Genomic DNA, 22,332 nt, shown 5'->3' on the forward strand with positions numbered 1-22,332 from the left:
GAAAAATGGCTTTCCTGTGTCCAAAGCTTATTTTCATATATACCACTATATAAAAAAAAACAAAAAAAATCACTAAAATATACACCGAGAAATTGAAACAGGAGTTCAAGATACAAAAAAAGCATTCAAAATAAAATTCAGTCTAAAATGAAAAGCAAATCAAAATGTTGATCCTTTTTTGCACCAACTGGTCAAAGAACAAAATGGCATCTTGAGGACGTTTCTTAGACGAGATGAGATCCCTCCATCTTCCTTAGTGCAGTCTAAAAAGAGGTGTTTGGTCAGTGGTTGAAACCCCAGATGGTCTCGAATCCAGTGAGAGAGGGACGGCGGGGGGGTGGGGGTTGGTGGAGGCGTTGGGGCGAGTTGAGTGTGAGCCTGATGAACTATACAAAGGAACCAAGGTGACAAATAACTTAGAATAACTTAGAAACAGGTGTTTTGGGCGGTGCCAGGGAGGAGTTTGTGCGCATGCCAAAAGATTTTGCTGCCGTTTTTTCAGTGCAGTGCCTTGGATCACGATAAAGCTCATTGTAAAGGAAAAAAACTGAGGGAAACGGACGTCAAATTTGATGTTTTCTGGGGTCGGGCTGCATTGGGGTGCTCCTACCAATCGTGATTGTCTTGTTCAGTTCAGTGTCTTTACAGCAGGCGCCTTCAGGAAGGACGGACAGTCGGACCGGGATGGGGTCTGTGTTGGTTAATGGTGGCGAAGTGTGACTGTATGGAGAGGGGAAGGGAGTGGGGGGGGGGGGGGTCCTCTGAGAAGTGGAGGCTTCAGTTTGGGAGAATTGAGGGTCTTCATGGAATCTTAACAGGCCTCCATCTCGAGCAGAGGGCCCGTAGCTGCTGCCTTCGCTTTGCATGTGGAGAAATTATTCCGTTTTCCTCCTGCAAGACAAAAAAAAAACCAGACACGGACATTTAAACTTCTCTGCTTATACATCATCAGAAGTGGAGGTCAAATTGGGACATGTCGACAACTCACAACAAAGCAACGGTCACATCGCCGTCGACCCCAAACACACACGCAGCTACACGCAGAGAATGGTGTGACAGGGAAAACAAAACGCTCTGATTGGTTGAATTGCTCATCTACCAACCAAGTAACCAAACAAGATAGAGTGGAGGAACACTCGCTGACAAGGTTCAAACATTTATATATATATGAGGTCAAAACAATGGAGGTATGAGGGTGTTGAGGAAATGAACGTGGAGACAAATTACTCGCCATTTGTCAACATTATTCCACAGATTGGAGGAGAATCAAAGCTTTATCCCAAAGTATCCCGCCATGCAAAAGCTGACGACTGACTTCCCACTTAATCCAAAGACATTTCTCTCTCCATCCTCTCCAGTAAGTAATCAATCAGCAGATTTTCCTGATTGCGTGGACGCCTGCTGAGCCGTGTGCAGCAGTGTTGAACCGACTGAACAGTGTGCTGAAGTAGCAGGGGGGGTTACAGGTCAGTGACAGGATGTGGGCTGGCCGGCTTTGATCTCCTCTGACACGGGGGGTTGCTGTGACCCAGCTGGCAGTTGCCCTTCTCCGACTCGCTCCTCCCCCTCACCTCTATCAGGTCCAGCACCGGCACGTGCGGCTCGTCTGTTGACATTTAGGCCGTCGCTGCAGGTGGGTGATGGGAAAATAATCAAAAAACGATCTGCTCCCGCTCGCGGAGGAGGATCGCCGCATCGATCCGGCGAGTTACGCCAGCGCGGTGCCACAAAGTTGATTGGTAATTACCTGAACCGAGGCTGTTCAGATTGTGTAAAGACAACAAAAGTTACCTGACAGCTCAATTCACTTTGGCCTTGGCCCCTCTCGCTGACGGAGAAATTGCGTGTCAAACCACCAAAGTGTTCTTTCTCTCTTGTGATCTGGGCCTGAGCTCACGTAACAAGAGTTAGCTGCCGCCGTTGTTGACAAGCCAAGACGAGTTATTTTAGACCGAGCATCAAATGGAATCTGTGATCAAAGTGTAGAAGCGGGGAGACAAGAGGTGGATGGAAGCCTCCTGTGACTAAAAGATGAATGCTTGTGCAGAGGAAAAGGGGAAAAGAAATGGTACTGGATGGCTGCTCCCTTGTGGTGACGCCAGGAGTGTGTTTTTGTAGGAGACGAGTCAGCTGAGCCCTGCCGCTCGCCGCATCCTAATGCTGGAGTCTTATGCACACATACGAGCCTCCGCTTCACATGGCTCGGCCACATGTGGATAAAAGGGAACGGGACAGAGGCGCCTTTTCCCGAGGAGAGCTGACCCCCGAGAGAGAGAGAGAGAGAGAGAGAGAGAGAGAGAGAGAGAGAGAGAGCCTGTCGCTTTTATTTACCTCGACCGGCCTCCCTCTTTTCATCCCAGGATCTCAAAGCGGGCCCGCACGCTCGCTGCTGGGGAGCATTTTTCCTTCCCCCCACTACAGACATGAAAAGCGCCGGCCTTCCTGCCTGGGGAAGAGGCCTGAGGGGCTGCAGGCAAGTTCTGTGCACGTATATGTGTGTGTGTGTGTGTGTGCCAGTTTTTGGAGCAGATGAGGAGGTGGTAGGAGCAGGAGAGCAAAGGGGTGTGTGCTGCGGTGGTGTGGTTGTAGGAGGCAGCGGGCCAGCGCTTCACAAGGTCCAGCCGACACACAAAAACCCAGATTCAGGAGCAACTTGACCTCTCCTCTCGCTCTAACCTCCTCCTCCACATTAGTGCTCAGGAATGCCGGCTGGACTTATGCGCAGGAAATGAAACGCTCCTCTGTTCCGACGGATAGAGAAGGTTGAGTCCGTCCTCTCCCCATCCTCCCCCGCCCCCCCAACCCCTACCCGTCCCTCTCGCGCGCTCTCCCCCAATGCCTTTCCCTTTACGGGAGAGGAGGGGAGGGAGCGGGACAAGCTTCCCAGTGAGCGTTTGAAGTGTGGGAGGTTAAGATAACTGGCACTGCCTCACGTCTCAATCGCCGCTTTCACCTCCCAGGCCAAATCAAAGCGTCCGCAGCTGGGGCCCGCCCGCGTTAAAGCCCCCTGACCTCCCGCCCACCCTACGTGCTCGTGAGTCCCTCCCTGTGCTAAGCTCCAGGGTTTCTTTTGGTGCCATTAAAAAGGAAAACACCGCCGACAAATTACTCCAAAAATAAGCCGAGTGCAGCGAGAAGGAGAGAGAGAGAGAGAGGGGGAGAGAGAGAGAAAGAGAGAGAGAGAGAGAGAGAGAGAGAGAGAGAGAGAGAGAGAGAGAGAGGCGTCTCCAGCACAGGCCGAGGCGCAGAGACTTTACTGGCGGAGAAACAGAACGCGAGGAAAAACTAAATGTTTCGGGGAGGAAAGCAGGCTGAGATTTTTTTGGAAATGGGTTCAAAGGTGACGGGGAGCTAACGAAGACCAGAACGCAGTAAAACCAGTCGCTGAGCTTGATTCAGCTCAGTCTCGGTTCGAGTGAAGTGAAGTAAATGTCAGGACGTTTAGGCCCGTGACCCTGGAGCGTCTCGGGCTGTGACCTTGGCCCGGGAAGCACAGCTGGCTTTGGCGACACCTTCCAGAGCGGCCTCGCTTCAATAAAACGGCGGCGCTGCTGCTCCAGAGGGACATGAGGGAAGAATAAAAACGAAACGGGGCAATAAAACAACAAAAAAGCACCTGGAAGCGATGTCTGAGACGGAATGCTTTTTTTGCGTGGTCAGCACTTTCTGCTGGCGCTGAGACGCTCGACACAAAAGAGAGAAAACAGAAGGCTTTAGAGGCTTCTTAACCTCCAATCAAAAGGCAAAAGGCTCCGGGGTGTCGTATCGAAAAAACTGACAAGTTAGTCCGGAGGGAGGAGAGGGAGGAAGAGGGAGGAGAGGAGGGAGAGGGGGGGATAGGGAGAGCGGCGAAGACTCTGTGTGCAATATTGAGGTGGAAGGGCGGGGCTTTGGCTGTGGTCAATAAGGGGGAAAAGGAGAGGGGGAGATCACCCAAAACCCCAAAACCTCAGGCATGTGTGGGTGAGAAGAGGGGAGTGCAGTATGGGAAGGTCCGGGAGGTGTGTGTGTGTGTGTGTGTGTGTGTGTGTGTGTTGGGGGGGAGGAGGGGGGGCTGGGGTGGAGGGATTGCCCACATCTGAGGCGGCATCGCTGGGGGCCCAGGCAGCTGAAGTTTGGCCCGACGCGCACAGCACGGCACAGTCTGAGCTGCTGCAGGCTGGTGTGTGTGTGTGTGTGTGGGGAGAGGGGGGGAGTGTCTGCAGGGGGGGGGGATTGCGGCACATTCAAAGAGGCCTGCACAATGACTGCTCCCTCTGCTGTGGTCTCACTTCAAAAGCCCCGGCCGCCACTCGCGCTCACCATCAAGGGGCGGGAGAGGGGGGGAGAGAGAGAGGGAGAGAGGGAGAGAGGAGGGGGAGGAAAAGGGGGAGGAGCGGAAGAAGGGAGGAAAGGAAAGGAAGGAGGGGGGAGGGAGCGTACGAGGTAGAAAACGGGAAGAGAAAGAGGAGGATGAGGATGGAGGGAAGCCGGAGTTGGAAGTTTTGCACTGCATTAACAATGGCCAGACTGACACCAGTGAAGCAAAAACAAACAAAAACAAACAAACGGGAGTTCCTTTAGTCGACTTCCTGTGTCTGCCCCGTGTTACCTGGGGGGCCTTTACGTTGGGAGATACACATCTCTCTCTGCGGGTGCGGGAGGGGAGAGGAGGAGGAGGAGGAGGCGTTTTATAAGGTCACATATCTCAGCCTCCTCTGAAAAACTACAGCCCAGAGGAGAAGGAGGAGGAGGAGGAGGAGGAGGAAGTAGAAAAGACATCACAAAAAGTGGAGAGAGACTGGACCCACATACTGTTACTGCAGCTGGCCAAACCACAACACAATAGGCCTGTGACTCAATCCAAACAAATTTCCAGCCCCAGTCTAAACAATAGGAACACTATGGCTGCCTTTCTAACGCGTAAACACCGCCACTTTTGAGGGGGGCTTTAACCTCTTTAAGCATCATTAAGTCGTTATGAAGTCCAGGATCAGGCGGTATTTTCATAGTAGAAGACCGCTTGGCCTAAGCTCGCCGCACACCTGCGTGCCGGAGCGTTTGACGCACCGCCGCCCTCTGGAAGTTCACGTGCGAAGTGCTGAGACGGCCGTTTCTCCTCACAGACTGGGCTTTGTGGAGGCCGGAGGAGACGGCGAGCGGGCGGGAGGACTGTGTGGGGGTGAACGTTTCCGATTCTATTTCCTACCCGTGGTAACATTAGCCCGGGCGTCGCTCTGATTTATGCCTAAATCCTCCCTCCTTCATTCCTCATCCCCCTGCCCCCTCCCAGCCCCTTTTTTTTTGTAAAGTACAGTTTTTAAAAAACATCCCCTCACTGCCCGTTAGCAGCTGAGAGCCCAGACGGAGACGCTCGCGATCCGGATTTCATCCCCCAATTATCCCAGGTCACTTACAAGGCGGTGTGTGTGTTTGTGTGTGTGTGTGTGTGTGTGTGTGTGTGTGGGTGTGTGTGTGTGTAGACTGGGCTGTGCCACAGTGGCCTAGAGGCTCTGGACCAAATTGAAACGATTCAGGAAATAGAGGCAGACATAGAACCTTGCCTAATTACATCTGGAGAGTGTGGCTGGCTGCTTGTGTGTGTGTGTGTGTGTGTGTGTGTGTGTGTGTGTGTGTGTGCGTGCGTGTGTGTGAGAAAACAGTATACAGAGAGTGACGGAGCGTCCAAGGAAGAGGATGAGAGTGGCTGAGTGGCAGTGGAGTGAGATGTGGTGAATCCAGAACTCACTCACTCTCTCCCTCCACTTTCTTCTTCTCCGCTCGCCCCTCAAAGTCTTCTGACAGCTGACTTCTGGCTGCATGCATTGGAGGGAGCGGAGACAGACTGAGCAGCCACCAGAGCTCGTTCTTTTCCCCCTACGACACTTGGGACACGTGGTTAGAAATCAAACTGCCGTGCCGCAGCCCTCTGCCAGAGCTGTTACAAAAGTAAAGTATCGGTCTAAAGAGCTGAGCTATTCTGGGCAACATTGATACTGGATGACTCACGCTGAGTTTTTATGATGGTTTGCACATGTGTGCGGCTGCGTGGCCCTCGCTCGCCTGATTAAAAAGCCACCTTTGTTAGGAGTGTCTCCCCCCTGTGAAAAAAAAATAGGCAGTGACTGAAAAGGAGAAAGCCTGGAGGCCGTGTGTGTGTCTCAGCCTGATCACTATCTCAAAGGCCCTGAGTCAGCGGGCTTAGTCAGACAAAAGGCCGACAGGAAAGAAAGAGGAGAGACAAAATAAAGATGCAGGATTCGGGAATTAAGGGGAGAGGGAACATTTTTTAAGAGAAATTATAATTAGCTGGCAGTCAAAAGTGAGAGAGAGAGGGGGTGAGGAGTGGAGGAGTGAGAGGGAGGAGGCGGAGAGAGAGTAATGGCCTCTCAGATTGCTGTGGTGAGAGCCAGCTGTGTGTCAGACTCAGTGTTTGACACGCAGACCATAACAAAGAGGACCAACGTCCAGCTATAAAACAACCATTTGGCCAATCAGATCCCGGCTCTCCTCCCTGGCACCAAAACTCTGAAAACATCAAAAGTTATGGGACCATGTCGTTTATCTGCTGTAGTTTTGGAGGGCCTTTTGTTTTCAACCTAAAAGTAGCAGGAAAACATATTTTAGCTTAAAGACACTCTGTCACTTTACTTGATCTCATTTGAAAATCAGGGCCTTTGTAAAATCAATCATTTGTTGTGGTTTTTCGATTTTAAAACAAGAAATATGTCAAAGTTCAGCCCTCATTTAACGATCCCGAATTTAGAGATTAGAGATATTTGAAAAATTAGAGATTAGACACGAGGTTAGACACGACACAAAGTAAACCGTTAAGACTCCAGATAAGTAATTAGTTTTCTTTCTTCAAATCCTGCTGTTTGACTTTCCTAAGACAAACCGATGAAATGAAAAACAGAAGAAAATCTCTAACCATTGCACCGAATCTTCAAAATCACCTAATTGACACAATAGAACAAATGTTTTTAAAGCTCTTTCCACGCTGGGCAGTGACAGATGGTATGGAAGCTCAGCCCCCGATGAAAAGAAATAAACAAATGAGTTCATTTAAAGATGTTTTTGGCGTCTGTTGCCCAGCTAGCCTCAATCCAGCTCTTTGGGATCTGCATAAATTGAGGGCTTGGGGAGTTGTGGCAGTATTCTCGGTATTATGCATATTAGTTTAAGGCTGTCACTGAGAATCAGCGAGGGTGTCCATCCTGCTGCGGCTAGGCGCTGCTAATTATTGGATCAGAGATAAAGTGCTTTTTAGCGCTCGCTCTCCGCGCCTTGAAAAGCGGCTGGGGACGGGAAAAAAAAAAGAAAAGCTGTCCAATTTCGGGTTCGGAGCGAGCCACCGGGTCAGGAATCGATCAAGTGGAAAACCTTTGTCTGCTTGGGCCGATTTCAGCCTAAGACCAGCTTTGTCACATCTGCCCGGCTTTTTATTTTTTCTTCTTCTTCTGCCGCTGAAAGAGAGCGGAATAACAGGATGCTAGCAGACGAGCGGGAGAGAGACGGAAAGCCGAAGTTCCTCAGACAGTAAGGGAGACTGAGAGAGAGAGAGAGAGAGAGAGAGAGAGAGAGAGAGAGAGAGAGAGAGAATGGAGATGCCACAGCCACACACTGGGAGCGCTGTCCTTAATCTTTCTCCCTTCAAAGAAACAGCAAAGGTGACAGTTGGGTGAGGATTTGACGTGTCTTCTGAATCAATATACTTCGACACATCTTTGACATGCTAAAAAGCTACGCGTCGCCTTTGTTATGAAGGTATTATAGAAAACCCAAAACCCCCAAAACCTCAGATACCATGAAATCTTATTAAGGTATAGCATCTCATTAGGGTTCCCGAGCCAAAACAAGCTGCCGGATCTGCTCCCTGCTACATGGAGACGTCGAGAGACAACACATGTAGTCCATATGGCCGAGCTGAGAGCCTCGCCTACACATACGGCAAAACGTGGTCTGGGCCAGTAAATGGCTTTAAGATGTGATGTGAAGTTAAAATAGAGAGAGGATAAGATGTAGAAGTTATTAAACTCTATTTTTCACAACCTTTTTTTTGTTTGGATGTCAAGGTCGGGCTACGCAATTTTTAGTTCAGATGTTCCAGTCGCACACAAATGTTTCTGATCTGCGAGAAAGCTCCAGGTCGGGAGCCAAATTGCGGCTGGTGCCAATCGCCCTCAGCCGTTACAAACTAAGCAGGTCACTGGCGAGTTGGAATGATTGAAACAATAACTCAGCCCCTGCACAGCCTCACTTCCAGCCTTTCCCTCCTTTTGTTCCGCGCTAAACGATGCGCGCGCAACTCGGAACTTCGAGCGTCATCTGTGCGCCTTGTGCAACATCGTAAACACCTCCGATCACGGGAATAACAGAGAATAACATCAGAGAATAACAAAAGTGCCGACTCAGCATCTGACCTTTCATCCAGCAGAAGACCCAACAAGAATGAACAGGTTCCACATGCGTTCACATCCTCATACATCCACACACACACACACGCACTCACACTCACACACACACACACACACACACACACACACACACACACACACACACACACACACACACACACGGCAAATTGAATGCCTATTGTGTCGAATCCATTCAGCAAACGCCACACGCACAAAGCGCAATCCCTCTTTGGGCCTTAACACCGCTGACACAATGGCGATGGTGAGGTGAGGGTGGACCCCTTTAGGATTAGTCTGTGAGTACACACTCTCAAGTCGGTGTTTAGCAGTTTAAAAAAGACTTGACATATATTGAAGGGAGGCAGACAGAGAAAGGAGGGGGGTGGGGGGGAGTGGGTGCTCTTACCATTCTCTCAGATGTACGCCGTTTTCATTCTCTGGCCTGTACCTGCAGAAAATTGCATCTTTTTTTAAAATCGGAGATACTTTGGACGGTGTAGACACCGTTTAGATTTAGAAAAAACATTTTGACTTAAGATGTTCTCAATGAATTACAGGTGCGGTGGCGTGGATAAGAAGGAGGAGGCTCAGAAGCGAACGAGGTCAGCAGAAATACACAGCAGGCAAACAACGAGCAGGGAAAGCCCAGATCGAGGAAAGCAGTCGTATAGAATGGACAGACTAATCCCAAAGTAGGTGTGAACATGTGAAGAGAGGGATGAGGGAGAGGCGAGGGTCAAAAAGGGATGGAGGGGTGAGTACATGGGAAAGCGGGTGACACTAGTGGAAGAATGTAGCTACAGCTTTACAGAGAGAGCATCAGCAGGAAAGCAGCTTTGCAACCTCAACATGCAACAGACACAACAAAAAGAGTTGGAACTGAAAGGGTGTGTGTGTGTGTGTCAGTGTGTGTGGATGTGTGTCAGTGTGTGTGCTTACCCGGGGCTGTTTCCTGCATCTTCTCCCTCTTCCGCTTCTTCTTCTTTCCCTACAAAATATACAGGGGAACGCATAAAGTGTGGCTCCAGCACTCACGCTCACTAGACCACTCTGATATCCTGCTGCTGACTGCCATGTTCACTCATCCCCTGCTGGACATTCGACCAGCATCCCCTGGACTCCGGCCCGCCGCTTTGTGCCACGCTGAGGGGGGACAGACCTAACACCTCTGCAGTCTGCTCCCATAACTGTCCTCTGTTTGGTTCTCTCTCTCTCTATTATTCGGTGGAATGATTTCAGGCTTTAGTGAAAGTGGTTGTGAGTTCAGTCTGTGTCACTTTCCCCCCCGACGCTGCTACCTGACTGGGCAGCTTTGAAGTCCTTCTTGTGGCAAACATTATCGTGAAGTGCAATTAAAAACGCTCGCTGTAATTAGGTCTCTGCGAGCTCAATGGCGATGAAGAGCGAGGTGGTGGGAGTGTGTGAGGATTTATAGCTCATGCTAAATCCCCAGGGGGGGAGACTATAGGTATAGATAGCAGTGTAGAGTCGCTCTAGTCAAATATGAGCAGCACTTTGGTTTCCTGCTGCAAAGTCTGCTAATCCACTTATTCATGAGCTAATCTGCCTTCTACTGCTGCGACAGACGGGGAGAGGAGAGACTAAGTGAGAGTGGGAGAGGGAAGCGATGATACACCGCAAAACTATGAATGCTGCACGCTCTCCATGCCAGCATGTGCCTATTTTAGGGTTGCAGGTAGGATAGAGTGTGTTGACTTAGTTTGTGGGAGGGGTCACAGAAAGATGCTGTCCCCATCATCTGAGAAGTGAGGCGCATTTAGCGTTTAAACATGTCGTTCGCTGGGAAGAAATTCCTCAACTGCGCCTCCTGTGTTTTTCTACCTGTCAAACATGGTTGTACTAACAGAGCTTAGAAAATAGACGTTTAAAAACTGGAACTGGGCTGTCACTAGCTGCTGTTGTGCTTTAGCGGGAGCGGCACAGTCCCAACCCCCCCTCCCCCCCACAGCGAGGCATTCTGGCAGCGGAGCAGCGGAGGCAGAAGGAAGAGGGGTGCTGTCGGTGTCCAAGGGGAGGCAGATAAACACCACAAAGCGCTTTGGTGGTGGAGTGAATGTGAGTGCTGGAGCCACACTTTTTAATAGAGGCAGGCGCGCTCTCACCATCTCATACACACACACACACACACACACACACACACAAACAAAACAATCGGAGCATCCTAAATGTGCCTCCTAAATCCTACTAAAATGTGCAGCTGAGGGAGCAAAGGTTGACGCTGCTGTGTTGTGTTGTGTGTGCGACCCTACAGCTCAATCTCAACAACACATACGGTACATCAAAGACTTGCATAACTATTACCTGCCACTTTTCCCTCTCTATTACAATAATAACGTCTGTGATACTACAGTCCATTTGAATGCCGATGCTAATATAAGAGTGAATCAGTGTTATGAATTACACATTAGGCCAAAACAAAGGCGCTGCCACTGAACCCCATTAACATGGAGCAGACTAGTGTGAATTAGTGTGTGTGTCGTTATTGTGCACCGTTTCCAGAATAAAAAGCATGCGACACGCAGACATAAACAGACACATCGTGCGCGCGCACACACACCTCTGCCAATCTGTTCTGTTGATACTTACATAATTGTCTCGAGCAGACCAGCCTGGGTAGAGCTGCATGTGGAGCTGCCGTTCCTTGCGGGCTAACTCATAATACTTAGCTTGCTCTTCCCGAGATAAAGCGTGCCACTGTTCCAGCACAAAAGAGATTAAGGGGAGGAGGAGGGGGAGAGGGGGAGGAAGAGGGGAGAAAAAAAAATAGCACACCGTCAATTACTGGCATGCACGTGCACGCTCGCCGCATGAAGTAGTGTGCTAATGTTTTTGCTTGAAAAAAAAAGAAGGAAGAAGGAAAAAAGCCGTTTCAACTTCCAAATGTTTGTTGTCGGGGGTAAAAGCGAGAGACAAAGAGCGAGGGGGGAAACATGATGAAGAGATTAACAAGCGCAAGACTGAGCGAGAGGGAGAGAAGCTTTGATTTCATATCAAAACACTGGTTCCAATTTAGCAGCCCTTTTTATTCAAACTATGTCAGCGGGCAATTACCCTTTGCGGGCCACAAACTAGGCTTTGCTGTGGCTGGCTGCCTCAACCACCGAGCCTATTCGTTAAGGCTTTTAACATGGCTCTGTGGTGCCACTCTTTTCCCCATCCTCAAAAGGAACAAATTTTGTCATTTCCAAGCGTGCCATTATCCAGGCATATTTTATTAAAACCAATTTGATTAAATGTCAGTTAGATAAGCAGTCCACATCGCTGCTGTGTGAGAGAGAAGTAATTGGCTGGCGTAGTCATTATGGCAATGATCACAACCGGTCCATCAAAGGCGCTATGATATAGAGAGAGGGAATTTTCTGTACTTTTTAAGCTAATTGGGCCGGGGAAGACAGTACGTGAAGGCTTTTTTTCAAAGCATAGGTTGGAATGTGACCTCTTACAAAGGTCATTTAGCGAGATAAACTGGAGCGAGTGTATCAGGACGTGGAAAAGTGGTGGGACCTACCCTCCGCCCCAGGATCTGATTGATGGCAGCGCTCTCCTTCAGCGTGCACTCGGCAACCACATTTGCACGCATCTCTTTCATGTAGAGCATGAAGGCGTTTAGCGGCTTCTTGATGTGCGGTCTTTTGGGCTCCTGCTCCTTTCTCTGTTCGTGCTGGGGTTTCCTGTCAAAACAATAGTAGAAACAAAAACAGGGAGAGAAGTAAAGGCGCGGAAAAAACAAATTGTTATAAAGTGGGAAAATAAAACAGTGGAGGGAAACTGTGGTGGTTCCATGGCGACAGCAAGCGGCGAGGGTCTGGCTGCTCTCCGCCAATGGCGGCACAGCGTGAGAGGGTTTGCCACGCCATGGGCCCCTGCCCCGGCTCTTTAATCATGTGCAGTTGTACAGTCGCAGCCTTTCAAGCGCAGAGATTACTTTACCAGTAATGGTTACCAAACCTTCTTATCCACCGCACATTGGCAATCACTTAGAACCAAACGCTCACACACTCACAAGACACCAGGCTCCCGCTTTTGATTTACTTTCTAATAACAACTCTGAAACTAATACAGTCTAGCCATGGAGATGACCATGAATAAAAAATATCGGCCATAACCGCCACTTCAGGGCGCTTAAAGCACTTTCTACTACACCGGGGATGTAAAATCTCTTCATCCAAGCACTAATCTAGGACCTCTATCTAGTGCTAGGTGAGTGTGTTGTGATCCCTGAGGCCAAATGAAGCATGGGTCGGTTATCAGCAGAGCACGGGCCCTCGCTGCTTATCTGCTCACATCAAGGGAATGGGAACAAGGCCCTGACAGAGGGTTTGTTCAGTAATGGCCTGCTGCAGCGGTGGAGTGCACCAATACCTGGAAGTGTGTGGTCTCAGAAAATTGCTGATAGGAACGTGGACGGAGAGTTTGTGTGTGCGAGGTTTGATTAAGGCATTTCGTTTCAGGGACTCACATGTGCATGATGTCTGTTTCGTGAGGCGGCTCATGCTTGACCTGTGGGTTGACGATGGCTGGGTGGGGAATCCCTGTTGCATGAGGCCCCGGAGGGCCCGGCACCATGTGATGTGAAAACCTGCGATAACAATCCATCATGTACAGTCTGATTAGACAAAGAGGAGAATCGGCACAATGCTAAAGTAAGAGGAAGAAGTGTTGTGGCTACAGGACATGAGTAGACTACAGACATGAGGAAATACCGTGTTCACTCACACATACTCACACAACAGTATCATCTTGAATAATGATTATAATTGTACTTCAACCACAAACAATACCAGATGAATAGAATGCTGTGAATGGCATCACTGGCTTAAATTCATTGTGTGAGGCTTGGGGGGAGGCTGGGCAGTAAACCAAGACCATGTGGACACTATCCCTCTATGCTAAGACGCTGAGATATATCAAACGTTGACTGAAGGCAAAATACGTATGTTTAGCTTTATGTGCCTTGTTTTAATGCCAAATTCTGCAAAGCACAACAAATCTCCAGACAGTCTTTGTCTCTCTGTTCTCTGCTTTGGGTGACTGTGTAGGAATGACTTCACAACACATCTATCCCGAGCTACTCTGCCGTTCTTTGGGGTCAAAACTTTAGCCAGAGGAGCAAAAGTCGAAGCTGTGCTCGTCAGGTGGGAAAGGTTGGTAAAGCTTGTGAGACAAAGTTCCCAGATTTGCTGAATGAAAAAGAGGAGAGAGCAAATAAAGTTAGTGGGACTGGAGGGTTCTGGTGAGGAGGGCGGGACCAGACCTCCGGGGGCTTGAACAGTTGTTTCTTTCAGCATTTGCCTGAAGCGCTGCCTTCGCTGACATCACACTAGATAATGAGGACATGTAAAAGTGTGAGGAAATACAGTATTTAAGGAAAAGGCACCAAGGGCGTAAGTGACAAGGGGGCACTGAAAAAGGCAGAGAGAAAAGGAGGCAAGCAATTATCAGAGGCCTTCCACGAAAACATGAAGTGATGCTCAGAGAAGTACTTTCAGAAATCTCTGCTGAGCTTTAAGCAGCCATACTCTTATGCTCGGGCACGTATGTGGTGATGAGGGGACGTGCTGGGCTGACGGCAGAGCGCTGTGGCTGGGGGAGGCAGACCTCCCTCTGTAGGCTGGTGCAGCACGTCTGCCTTCCTTCATGCAGTCAGTCAGTACGTCCACAAACACTAAAAACTCAGGAGTATTTGTCCTTACTGCGATTAAAGGTAAAACTGTGATTAAGGCTCTTTACATTGGTCATTCCAAGGTCATATTTGCCAGATACAGCTACATTTGGAATGGTTTTGAATCCATTTCCTATACTTTTATGTGGCTATTTTTATGCTACACGTTCCAGCGTAGCACTGAATTTGATTGCGGCATCCTCCAAGTATACATGACGTATAAATGGATCCAGAGGCGACACACGGCTCAATAAATGGATTTACATTTACGTAACCTAGGTCTGTTAGTCGGAGTGAGCACACTTTTATTTGTGCCAACTTCAAACCCATTTAGGTGTGTGTACATGACGTCTGCTAAAGCTCATTTCATGCCTTAATCGCCATATCAGTGCATGTGAACGTACTGACTGAGACAGGGTGGTGGCTGCTTCGTGTTTACATGCATCGTACTCACCATCCCAGTGGTGGCGTGATCTGCCCCACTCCTCCAGGAGAGAGGGAGTAGAAGTTTGGCATGTCTGGTCCGGGGTGATGCCTCGGCATACCTGAAGAGATAACCACATCACTAATACCGTATTCACCGTTATTCCTTCCCTTATTCCTCATAGTATTACGACAAGGGCAACAAAACGACAGGAGGTTGACCTTACATTATCAACAAGAGAAAAGGATGACATTTTGCCTGCTTAGCTCTGGTTTTAAAGCTGGATAATTGAGGCTGTGTCTTTATGGCAGAGGGTGCAGCTCTCCCTGCAGATGTGGGATTGACTTGGGCTAACTGTCAGAGGATCTTCAGGACTCCATCTAGCCCGGTCCTACTGGGCTTCAAGGACGAGACTCTCGCGTTGTCCAAAAACACACACATTTTAGAATGTGCCAACACATGTGCTCTCACACACACACGCGTGCACACACAGAGAAAAAGAGGGCAAATGCATCCAGATTAGCACCGTTTTCTAATCCCCGCTGGAGCGTTTTCTGCCTGCTTCTATCTTTTCTCTTTCTCTTTCTCTCTCCAGGCTGCAGTCTAAAGGGGCCTTACTTCCTCGGAGAGGCAGGGCGAACAGGGGGCTTATATCTCCAAAGCCAATGTTGCAACGCTGGATTCACAGCACGCACAGCGCTACCCCCTGCCCACTAATCCACCACCTCACTTTCCTTAGGGCAGGAAGGGAAGGAGGCAAAGGGGGTGAGTCGGGGAGTCGGGGAGGTGCAGGGAGCTCCGGCGTGTTAACCTTGTCACTCACACCCCTAAGGTGCATAATTACTCGCTCCCCCAGTTCACACGTCCCCAACACCCCGTCACCCTCGCATTTCCTCTCACAACGGGGAACACCAGCTACATTATTCTGATTGTGAAACCTGCAATGATTTATATTTAAATGACTCTTCTATTTTCCACCTCTAATTTTTTTTAAGTAAATACAATGTAATGGTTGCAATGTAAAATGTTCAAAGGCCTCCGCTCAACCCTGGGTCCCACACTGCAGCCGGGTGCATATTAAAGCTCATAATGAGAAAATCCATGATTGTTTTTCACAATTAACAAGCAGATCAAAGTCTGGAACCCACTAAGGGAGGCAGGGCGGCAATTGGTCGATGAGAGAGAGAGGGGGGGGGGGGGGGGGGGGGAATGCTCCTTTTTAAGCATCTTCAGCTAAGCTTTACTGGTATATACACATAAATGTGCCTGGGGAAATCATTTGCAGCTAATTCTTCAACTGTATCGCTTGGACATGGATTTACTGTTCTGTTAGGCTATGAGAGTAAGGATCAAATACAGTAAAAAACATAAAAATAAAATAAGGACCCCCAGGAGCCCTTCTGTGCTCTCTGCTGCTGGGCGCCTATGGACCGGCTCAACCAGCACCAACGGCAAACCTGAAGTTAACAACATGACAGCGTATTTCTGAAGTCCTGTCAGTTTATTGCTTGCTTCTGTGTTGCTTGGTTCCTCCCTGCTTTCATTAGCAACATATCAAATGAAATGTGTCGTCTGAACGACTGGTGTGACAGATGTGGAGCGGTTCCTTTTAGAAAAATTTCCTTTCGCCCCGTTCTGCCGCGTATGCTTGCGTTCAGTTCGACGCTGTTATTTATAGCTCGTCCCTCAGAACCTCCCAGACTCGTCAACATCATCGCCTACGTCGTGTCTGATCCCGCGCCGCCTTTTCAACTGACAGCCGGAGGAGGAGAGAAAAAAGGTGCGGGATGAATCTGTTAGGTCTTTTCACATCTGTGAGGAGCTGCCAGAGTCTCCGCACTGCTGAAGTTCTTCGGTGCAGCTGTCAGAGCGGTTGCTTGATGTTACGGAGAAAGGAAAGTGTGCCGAGGGAGAGGGCAGCGGAGCTTGGCGCCGTCCCACCGGATGCCTCAAACGAAGTCATGTTTGAGGAGACGGGATGGACGGCGGTTTGTGATAATCTACTGATCCTCTCTCAGTGTTGGCAGATCGGGATGCAATGATAACACAACTCTGGTACTGGTTCAGTTCAATACACAATACTGAGTACAAGAGCCCTGCAAATCTGTACAGAGTATCAACATGCAATTCAAACAGAAATCTTGTATTTCTTTACCTTGTTTGTTATTGGCATCCTGGGGGTGGTGGCCGGAGTGTGATCCCGGAGCAAAGTGCTCGTCGCTGTAAGTGATCAGCGGGGTGAGCGGGTGAACTGCGTGGGACGGCTGCACCACAGGAACTTTATTGGACTGAGGAAATATAAAAATGAAAGGAAGACTTCAAGACAATGTAACAGGATGATGACATCATACTGTACATGAGCTTTATGTGCTGGGCAAAGTTTCGGCCACACGCTTGGAAAAGGACAACACACAGTTCAAAGCGTGGCTCATAGCCTCTGTATGAATGTGGGTCAAGCTTAAAAATATTGTTAAAAATGTAAGTAGCTGAAACATTTCTACCATTTCCTCCACAGTCCAACATATCAAAACGTTGTTTACCACAGGTCAACAAGGCCGAACCGTTTCCCCAATGGAGAGGGGTAAAGTAAATGAAACAAACATGAATGAGCGTACATATCTGAGACAGCAAAAGATAAAAAAGACAGGAGGAGTAAGAGCGAGCGAGTGATAGAGCGAGAAAAAGAGAGAAAAGCGAGTCACACAGGGTTGAGTTAGAGCAGAGGTCTTAGGCAGGAGATCAAAGGCAGTCATTAGCTGGTGAATAAGGGGAGTTCATTACAGAGTAAGAGCCGGGGGAAGGAGAGACGAGGGATGGAGGGGAGGGGAGGGGGAGGAGGGAGTGTTGGCTGTAGAGAAAGGGAGCGAGAGAGCGAGTGAGACAGATGTCTGCAGTGGTGCTTAATGCAGGGGTAATCACGTCAACAGTGGCCTGGCCACAGGCCCCCCACCCCTGGCTGACTCAGAGACCTGCCTCCTGACAACTAAAATAGCCGGAGCCGGGCCCAAACCCCAACCCCAACCCCCAGCCAGCAGCGCTTACATGCTTCAGCTACACTGAACACATGGTAATGCTTAGACATGCTAAATCTGCTATTCACAACCCGAGCCCAGAACTGAGCTGGAGTCAAAACATCACCTCCACAGGATACATGGCTCATCGCGGAGACACCGCTTCACCTCTGGGTGAGAAACAACCTAAAGGGTTCTGACAAACTCAAATGTTTCATGAAATTGTAATCAAATTCTGACACACAGGAGCCATCAACATGAGGAATGTTGCTGATGAGTCTAGTTAGTGTGAGCACAACATCACACTTAGTATCCTCTACTGAGTGCTTTGCCTTAATTCCCACTAGTGGGGCCCAGTGACATGTGGGCCAAGGTGACATTTCTGTAGTGGTCACTGGTGCCCCTCCTCACCCCACTCCCATGACACACACGCCTTCACACACACCCAAAAACCCTCTGGACATAGAGGGGGAGGACTGGAATGTCTGTGTTCCCTGACCCTCTCGCAGACTGGCACAGCTCTCAACTTAAGACCCCCTGTCCCTCTTCACAACTTCTGAGAAATGGTCCAATCAAGCGTGTGTGTGTGTGCGAGTGCCCTGGCCGAGGATCACAGTGTCCTAGAGTTTAGGAGGCATCACCCAACCCACCCACAGACATTTGACAGAGAACCTTGTGTTGATAAGCAGATTGAAACTGAAAAAATGTGTTGAATGTTCAGGATCCTTTCCTCCTTTCAGTCATCAGCTTCAGTCCTGCACACGCACACGCACACACAACACACACACACGCTCACCCTTAAGACCTCCAATCACTACTGTGTGATTTGGGGCTTTCGCAGATGAAACTTAACCCTTGTGGGAGAATTTTGAGACAGGTGACAGAGATCCCGGAATCAAATCTCTCAATCTTCCTGCTGCTCCCTCCCACGCCTGTAGAGTGATCCCAAGCCCATGACGCATTTCTACCTGCATGTAATCTTCTTTTCTGCTTGTCTCGCCGCAATTCACCAGGCATCTATTGTACAGAGATTCTCAACTTTGTGTGGTTTGATCCTTTCACAATTTGACAGTGCAAAGGTTGTAAGACAGCCGGGAAACTAATTAAGCCACACTCTTGCTTTTAACTCTGGCCCAGGTGAGTCTGCTTGCGTGACCTCGGTCAGAAAAGGTCAAAGGTGACGGGATAATCTGTGTGTGAGAGTCTCAGGCCCCCCCGATCCTACCACAGGGGGGCTAATGGCAAGAACTTCTAACCCTCAAAGGAGGCCAAGTCGGGACCCGGGCAGCCAGGCCGTGCCTCCACCAGGGGCTAAATGACAGCTCGCATTCTCGCCCATATTATTTTACGCCTCTCCACTCCCATTTGTTATCCTGTGGGAATGAGATAAGAAGCTGGAGGATTATCATTTAGCTGCAAGTCTTTTCCAGCGTGTAGCAGAGGGAACACAAAGGAAAAGGTGCGGAAACAAAGGCGTTCTCGTACACACACTTGTTCGCCCGTACAGAGACTATGATGGAGAAAGAAGGTGAGGGTAACTGACTCCTCTGCGTATAAGAGAATCCCTCCTTTGTGCTTTCACAGTTACAGCTGTCAGACCCCATTTTTCTCAACTTCTTAATAAACGGCCGGCATTGTGACGAAATCCACCGAGGAAGAAAGCTGCAGGCCTCTGTGACCGATTCAGCATTAACGGGAATTTAACTGCACAGTCGCACAAACTACAAAATGATTTAACTTGGTGAAGGAAAGGTTCAAACAGGGCCATTTATGTCACGTGCCAATTAGACCAAACCACATTTTCCCATCTTAATCGCTCTGTGTACATTTAAACATGCTTTTCATTGTCAAAGTGGCAGTTGTTTGCTGTGATCAGGTACCATGAAGCCACCATTTCAACATATTGCCGCCTTGCTATTTCCCACTCTCCCACAAGTTTACACATAGAATGCGTCCGCTCTTCCTCAGAGGAAGGAGTTGCCCAGGCTCGGCTGACCACGACCGCGAGGTTAACGCCACGTCACAGCAATTTCATTCACTCTCATCACCATCCTGATTCCTAAAGCCCTCAGTGCCGCCATATTGGAGGTCCCTTTATTATACAGGAGAAATAATAGGCTTAGGATCTTTTCTATTCATATTTTTCAGGCAGAGTGAAAGAAGAGAGGCGGTGCGGATTGAAAAGAAAATGTTCCATTTGGAATTTCATATGCAGGCTTGGCCAGCCCTTTAAAAGCAGCCCTCAGATGTGGTTTTAAGAGAAATTCATTGTGCGGAACTAGAACTGGCAGGGATCCCTTCATGGAGGAGACACTCCAGTGTGTTTTAGCACAGAGAGCCAATGATTTGGCGTACATTCTGAAACTGCGGGTGGGGGAGGGAAATGGGACGTTTTGTTTTTTTGTTTCTCTTTTTTCTCTTTCTCTTTGGTGGCGGCGGGGTGTCAGGCTGCCGATATGTCTGACCTTGTATTCTGTTATTGGACGTGTGTGTGTTTCTGTTTGTGTTTGTGTGTGTGTGTTTGCCCGTGTGGTATATAAAATAACTATGCCTTTTTAGCATTTCTCCCATCTCCCCCCCCACAGCATGGCTTTTTGTGTTCCACTCAATTATGCCACTTCTGTAGAGTGGAGTGGAAAAAAGGGAAAGCGGGAATTTTATAATAATCACTTCCCACTTCTGTAATTTATATGCAATGAGGACTCTCTGCGCCTGTGGCTACAATCAAGTGTGTAGAAACCACATGAGGTGTTTCACAAACAGTTGGGGCGCTCAAGTGGTGGCTATGGATTCCCATGCTGCTGAATCTCTACACTCAGAAGCCTCTCGCTTAAACTCGCCTCAAAAAACCAAAACTCACCTGGTCAGAGGATTTCCTTTAGGTTTAGAGGAGAAGAGAGAAGGGAAGGGGAAAAAAGATGAAGGGCATAGAGAGAAAAATGAAAAAAGGACGTGAGAGTTGGGAGGAAATGTGTGTGTAAGAGTTTGATGTAAGTCATCTTTCGCAATTGAGGAAATAACTTATTATATAAGTATAATTAAATATAATGAACTTTAATGACAGCATATACACCCAGCCTGGCTAGTGTTGCACACAGAAGGCCTCTGTAACTGCTCTGTAAAGGGAGAGCGAAGCGAGGGTGTGCCACACTGCTTCATTCCTATAGAGCCACCCACAGACCAGGTGTTCACTCTCTTGTGTGTTTGTGTGTAATTGTGTCTGTGTGTGGTTTGCACAAAAGTGAGTAAACACTCTGTCATAGCTGTTTTACAGTAAAGACAAGAAAGTGACTGAGCCCTCCCTCCCTCCCTCCCTCCCTGCCTCCCCCCCACCCCACCCCCTCACCAAAACCAGTGGAGACCAACCTGAGGAAGTTTAAATAAATAACCAATTACCATTCGGTGAGCGAGTTGAACCCCAGCAGCTTTGAGTGAAGCGCTAAAAATGGAATGTTTTATTAGTAGGATGGCCCTTTGGCCAGGGGGCTTAATGTAACGAAACCCAATTAATGGAGAAGAAAGCCAGGCTGCCAGCGAGCAAAGGAGCGCCACGTGCCCGGGGTAACGAGACAAACAAGCAGAGCCAACCATAGGGACAGGAGTGGAGGAGGCATTGAATAACAGAAAAGGCCTGGAGAGAAATTTACATCTGTGAAGGCCCTAATATCTCCCTGTCGCACTCCTCTGCTCCCTCTGCCTTTCATTTCATCATTCATTCCCCAAATACTGCAAGCTGGTCAGAGTCGCCTGCTTGAAGGAAGCTGTGACACCAAAGCCCAGAGCCAAAGTGGGAGCTGAATGTTGTTTGATCGATAACTTTCCTGACAGGAATAGACATGAGGTAATGGCTGCGTTGCACCACAAATTTGCCATGCGGGTACATTGTCATGTCGTCCTTTCAATACCCGCACCCCCACACACACACACAGCCCCTGCGTCAAAGCCCTTATAGTAACACACAGAGGGGACGACACATGACCGACACATGCCACCATGTAAACGCGTGGCTGTGTGCAACATCCATCAACTCAAAGGCTTTCTGTAAAATATGGTCATGGTACACGGCGAGGGGATCAGAGGCACGTTTAATGAATTTAACACGTGCATGCTACACACAAACACAAATGCGCTATAAACAGCCAAGCCTCATCTTTTCCTCCCCGTTACCACCAGCAGCACTGAACAGAACAAGGTGGATTACACAGCATCCATCAGTTGGCATGAAAAGAGCGCTTGCTTGCTTGTGGCGAACCAATAGCGGCGCTCATGCTGACATTTTAATGGTGCAAAGGAGATAATTTGTGTGAAATATGCCCTAGATGAAGATTCATCCTGTTCTTACAGTTAAAGAACTTCTCGTCTGTACGTCGTGGAGCTATAAAAAAGACGGAAGAGAAGTGAAACATTTGCTATATCCTTCCCTATTAAGCCTGACTAAGTTCAGATGTAAGAGCATGACAACAGCAATGCCTTTATTCAATTTACATGAACACTATACTGGGATATTTTTGTCTGTACTGCAATTAAAGCAAAAACGCAGAGTAAGACATACACTATACATGAATGGAATACATTAGATTCCATCATTTACTGAATATATACGATCGACGCCAAAGAGGTCCTCGAGTTTTGTCCATGTCCTAGTTGATGTTCTCTTGTCCAAGAGCATCTGCTTTTGCATAGCATCATTTTCCAAACGGCATACATGGCCCTTGTACCACGTTCAAACTTTTTGAACGTGGCAGAAGTCTCGAATGGAGTAAGAGCTTGTCATTTCTTTGCCACCCTAAACATTGATGATGAATGCTGAGTGGAGGT

At 48.7% G+C, this 22,332-nt stretch overlaps 1 protein-coding gene across 2 annotated transcripts in view; it reads right to left on the reverse strand.

Moving 5' to 3' along the window:
• Positions 1-190: 190 nt before the first annotated feature.
• The window catches only part of lef1 (lymphoid enhancer-binding factor 1), a 37,765-nt gene continuing 15,623 nt past the window's right edge, over positions 191-22,332 (reverse strand). For both annotated transcript variants that reach the window (XM_076148009.1, XM_076148008.1), the window contains exons 4-11: positions 16,659-16,791; positions 14,534-14,624; positions 12,877-12,996; positions 11,926-12,088; positions 11,004-11,111; positions 9,336-9,384; positions 8,803-8,844; positions 191-891 (exon numbers count right to left, since the gene is read on the reverse strand). In XM_076148009.1, coding sequence (XP_076004124.1) covers positions 8,810-8,844; positions 9,336-9,384; positions 11,004-11,111; positions 11,926-12,088; positions 12,877-12,996; positions 14,534-14,624; positions 16,659-16,791 — 699 coding nt within the window. In that variant the 3' untranslated portion in view covers positions 191-891; positions 8,803-8,809. The remainder of the gene's footprint in view (positions 892-8,802; positions 8,845-9,335; positions 9,385-11,003; positions 11,112-11,925; positions 12,089-12,876; positions 12,997-14,533; positions 14,625-16,658; positions 16,792-22,332) is intronic.

This window comes from Genypterus blacodes, unplaced genomic scaffold (assembly GCF_046128005.1).
Source record: "Genypterus blacodes isolate CSIRO-AG114 ecotype Tasmania unplaced genomic scaffold, CSIRO-AGI_Gbla_v1 ptg000039l_1, whole genome shotgun sequence".
NCBI lineage: Eukaryota > Metazoa > Chordata > Actinopteri > Ophidiiformes > Ophidiidae > Genypterus > Genypterus blacodes.